This window comes from Cicer arietinum, chromosome 3 (assembly GCF_000331145.2).
Source record: "Cicer arietinum cultivar CDC Frontier isolate Library 1 chromosome 3, Cicar.CDCFrontier_v2.0, whole genome shotgun sequence".
Taxonomy (NCBI): Eukaryota; Viridiplantae; Streptophyta; class Magnoliopsida; order Fabales; family Fabaceae; genus Cicer; species Cicer arietinum.
In genome coordinates this window covers 41236025-41240919 of record NC_021162.2, presented here as the reverse complement: position 1 = coordinate 41240919, position 4895 = coordinate 41236025, and the positions used below count along the sequence as shown (strand labels likewise).

Sequence of the window (4895 nt, the reverse complement as noted above, 5' to 3'; positions counted from 1 at the left end):
TCCTGCAACTTTCAATAGAACGAATCAAGGCCACGGATGTGAGATCTGAGAACGGCACCGGTGTGACTACGATAGAGAAGTCTGGAAGGTTTGACATTCAATTTGGAAAGTTTAACACTACGGTGGAGGCTTAAATATTGGAATTGGAAGAGGTAGATATGATTTTGGGAGTGGCTTGGCTACACAAGTTTGGTAAGGTGATGTTTGATTGGGAGGAAATGGCCATTTGTTTTGACTGGAAGGGGGACACTGTGAAATTACAGTGTCAAATTCCTAATGACAAGGGAAGGGAACAGGTGAAGGAACTTGGTATTGCTGTTATGAACATGGTAAGGCCAAGGAAAATCACCAAGTGGGAAGGAAATAAGGAAATCATTAGTTGGGAACCTGGAGCATGACTGAAGGATCAGTGTCCATATGCAAGCCTTGAGGACAAGGCTTATTCTGAAGGGGGAGGTAATGATAGGACACCAGATATTGGGCCTTGGCCCAATAGATAGGTTGATTAGAGAATAAGAGTAAGTTATATTCACTGACTTTTGATATGGAATAAAGTATTTCAAAAGTTTGTACATTGTATTTTTAGTTATGACAAAATCACAAACAGTAAACATTCATTCTGAGACTAAAAGTTATACTAGTATAAACCAAGCTGATTTGTTGCAGAAGAAAGTACATAGAAACAACAGAATGATATCTTCTTTATCCAGTACCCACAGATAAAGCATAATTTAACTTTTATATATTATGAGCATATGCTTCAACAGCAATATGAAATATAACGGTACCAGAATAATTATGCGATGATTCCATAAAGGTAGTTAATGGTTTTAAGCCAGGTTAGATACAAGAATCCAAAAATAGATTAGAAGTAATCATAGGAGACACAATAACAAAATTACAAACAGCAGCATATATTACCAGAGGCGTCTTTTGTATTCTGGACAGGAATGTTTATCGACTGTTTAGAAGAGGGCAATTGCATCATCCGGTTGAAATTATGTGATATTCCACTATGCAACATTCTTGCAAAAACTGCAAGTCTCTTCGGAGAATCAGAAAAAGGTTGTCCAGTTATGGCATCTATCAAACTAAGAAGTGTGTGTGATACCAAGATAAAAATGTAAATGATAAAGAGCACATGGCAGAGCCAAATTTTAGTCCTTGAAAACTGAAAAAACCCACTTGGGCAACTAACTGATTGCACCACAATATAGCCTGATGTTCCATTGACAACCACACATTATTCATGCCTGTACTGCTGATCATGAAGCCATGTGTTGGTGGTACAATATTATCAAGCGACGCTAACGTTGATCGTACCTAAAGAAAAGAAAGAACAAAAAATAAGCTACCATGCCAAGGTGGTGCATATTTAGCAGTCATGTATGTTAAAATGTGAAAACATTTGAACAGGAAAATGTAAATATGGTTTTGTGAAACTGCGTACAACTTGGACATGATTCCAGAAGATGAATTTCCATAAAAACCAACTAATCCAAGGTAGAGATAGGACACTAAGACTCAAATTAAAGTTTGACAAAGTTTACTTCAAGACATTACATTAGATGGGAAATTAATAAGTTTTGTACTAACTCAAAATTAGGGATACAGAGGTTGTTCTGAATAGAGACAACAGTTGGGCTGAATATCTGTGCACAGTTTTGTTGAAAAGTAAAACATTTTTTATATGATTATTTATCCTAACTCTTGAGATAAATTTTTGTGTAGTTGGTAAAATAAAACTTCAAACTTTAATTTTACAAATTTTGTTTTATTATTTATTAATAGTGATCTATGAGTACTGCATATAAGGTTAAATACCTGGTAATCAGTATATGCACCAGAAATAGATACAACAACAACATCAGAGAGTACTGGACCTGACACATATCGTCCTGTGTTAGTGGTTTGAACCTCGTATCCTTCTCTCCATTTTGAATTTACACGTGCAAAATAATGACCCAAGGAAGGCTGCAATGCCACAGGAGGTGATCTGAATAAAATACAAGTGTCTCGTCAAATATTTAAGCAGATCATAAAAATACAAGAGTAACCGAAACCAAAAGAGGAGGAGAACCATACTGATGTGGGAATGAAAGTGTAAGAATAGTTTGAACTGCTGATTTCCTAAGATGGGGATGAATAACAGCAGCTCTAGCAACAAAACCACCCATAGAATGACCAACCAATATCACACTTTTTGGCGAACTCCCAGAATTTGCAGCACCGTCTCTTGTTCGAGCATCATAAGACACATTATATTGGTCCAAAATCTGCAAATGATGTTGCATCACAAGTATTGAGCAAAGTGATAAATTCACAAATCATTGTCTCAAGCAATGAAAAGCAAGATAGTCAGATAAGTACAAACTTAAGAGATAGCACCAAATGAGGAGAGAAAGTAGTGCATTGCACAAGTGACGAGCCTGATAAGGTCTAAGCTAAACAACTTCAAACCAGAGAAGAATGTTATTCAAAGTAACAACATAGCCATCCAGTTATTTCCTACCACAAGATGATAAAAAACTGGAACCAATAAATAAAGTTTGCTTGCACTAGGACATAGAATGACTGGAGGTCAAAGGAACATTTTCAGAGTTGACCATTTAACCAAAATCATTCTAACATGGGACATAAGTCGTTGATTTAGTCCACTGGTACACAATAACAAATGCACATTAATGACAAAAAGCACAATTCGAAACAAATAATCCATCTACAAACTACAAATAAACAATTTATATTCTCAATATTACTAGCAGGACATATTAATCCAATATTCATTTGCTTCCCAGGGATATAGCTATTGGTTACGATTCTGTCCATTATGGGACAGCTGCACAGCTTTCAGGAATATTCTATTATCATTGATAGTCATATAATATCTTTCCTTTCTTGTAAATAATTGAGTTAATTAGGATTTAATTAGCTTCCTGATTTACATGTAGTCCCTAGGCTATTTATACCATATTGTTTTCTGTACAAAATCAATGAGCAATACAACGTTTTCACATGGTATCAGAGCTACAGTTCTGATCCGAGAAAAAAAAAATTTATGGTTTTCTCATGGAAGAAAAATAGAGTCGCCCAAGCATCCTAGATGCTGACCTTAAAGCAGCAGCGACTGGAAACACCACCAGTCATCATGAAATAATTATCATTACTAGCTACAAACTCAATCGACAGAACTACGCACAATGGTCAAGATCTGTCCACATCTTCCTCCAAGGAAAAGGAAAGGAAGACTACATTACTGGGGAGGCTAAGCAGCCAAAAAAGACTAATCCAAGCCATGAAAAATGCAAACATGAAAACAGTCTTGTTATTACATATTGCTCCCCAAGAAAGTGGAAGTGCACAGATGATGAAAAAATCTACAAGAAATTGGTCGAGAAAGACAAAATCTTTCAGTTCCTATTGGGACTGAATAAAAATTTGGATGAAGTGAGAGGGAAGATTCTTGGAACTAAGCATCTCCCTAGCATTCGTGAAACATTTGCAGAAGTGAGAAGGGAAAAAAGCAGAACGAAAATCATGCTGGGAAGTCAAAGTGCAATTTCAAACATTGAAGACTCTACACTTGCAGCAAGAGGTCCACAAAAGATAGGTAGAGGATGGTGCGATCACTGCAAGCGGCCTAGACATACAAAGGAAACATGTTGGGTGCTTCATGGAAAACACACGGATCTAAAACCATGATTCAAGGACACACGCGCATATGCTACTGCTGATGATAGTAAGTCCAAAAACATTGCAGAGGTCAACCTTTTCAACAAAGAACAAATAGAGATGTTGTAGAAACTGATGCAACAGGCACTGCAAAACACTAGTACCTCTTCTTCCACTACTACTCTTGCCCAAAAAGGTAATTTTTCTGCTGCCCTTAATGTAAATCACCAGAAAATAAACTCTTGGATTGTTGATTCTGGTGCCTCAAATCACATGACTGGGGACATCAATGTATTTAGCAAATACATTCCATGTCAAGATGGATCTTTGTCCGGATAGCAGACGGTACCACCTCCAAGATGGCTGGTAAAAGTTCAGTGGTTATCTCTAAAGATATTACTCTTGATTCAATTTTACATGTTCCTCAACTAGATTAAAGTTTATCGTCTGTCTGTAAATTAACCAAAAACTTAGGATGTATTGCTAAGTTCTCATCACATTTGTGTGAACTTCAGGATATGAATTCGGGGAAGATGATTGACAATGTTGAGGAGAATGCAGACCTTTACTTCCTTAGAGTTGAAGACCAAAATAAGATATCCTACAAGGCTGCCCTTATGTGTTCATCAAAGAATGATAATGATGTAATGTTATGGCATTATCGCCTAGGACACCCAAATTTTATGTATTTGAAGATAATGTTTCCATCTTTATTTGATAAAGATTCTGGTTCTTTCAAATGTGAAGTGTGCGAACTAGCCAAACACACCAAATCCCATTATTCCATACAACCTTATAAGTCGTCTAAACCTTTCATTCATTCATAGTGATGTGTGGGGACCTTCGAGAGTGAGCAATTTTATTGGATCAAGGTAGTTTATCACTTTTATTGAAGACCATACAAAAGTCACTTGAGTGTTCCTCATGAAAGAAAAATCAGAAGTTGGGAGTATATTTGAGGACTTCCACCACACCCTTGGTAGTTACCTTACCAAAAATGGCATTATACCCCAAACATCATGCCCATACTCTCCACAACAGAATGGGACAGCAGAGGGAAAAATAGCCATCTATTGGAAGTCACTCAAACCTTTATGTTGTTCTTGAACGTACCTAACCCTTTTTAGGGAGATGCAGTCCTCTCTTCATCCTACCTAATAAATAGAATGCACACCAAAACACTCAACCTAAACACACCACACCAAACCCTCTTGTCCCTTTAT

The 4895-nt window shown here is 36.8% G+C and overlaps 1 protein-coding gene across 1 annotated transcript in view; it reads right to left on the bottom strand.

Annotated features, from left to right (window-relative positions):
* Window positions 1-4895, bottom strand: part of LOC101492958 (uncharacterized) — a gene marked incomplete at its 5' end in the record, with an annotated part of 23984 nt that overhangs the window by 14311 nt on the left and 4778 nt on the right. The window contains 4 exons of the mRNA XM_073366394.1: window positions 922-1112; window positions 1187-1323; window positions 1825-1996; window positions 2086-2276. Coding sequence (XP_073222495.1) covers window positions 922-1112; window positions 1187-1323; window positions 1825-1996; window positions 2086-2276 — 691 coding nt within the window. The remainder of the gene's footprint in view (window positions 1-921; window positions 1113-1186; window positions 1324-1824; window positions 1997-2085; window positions 2277-4895) is intronic.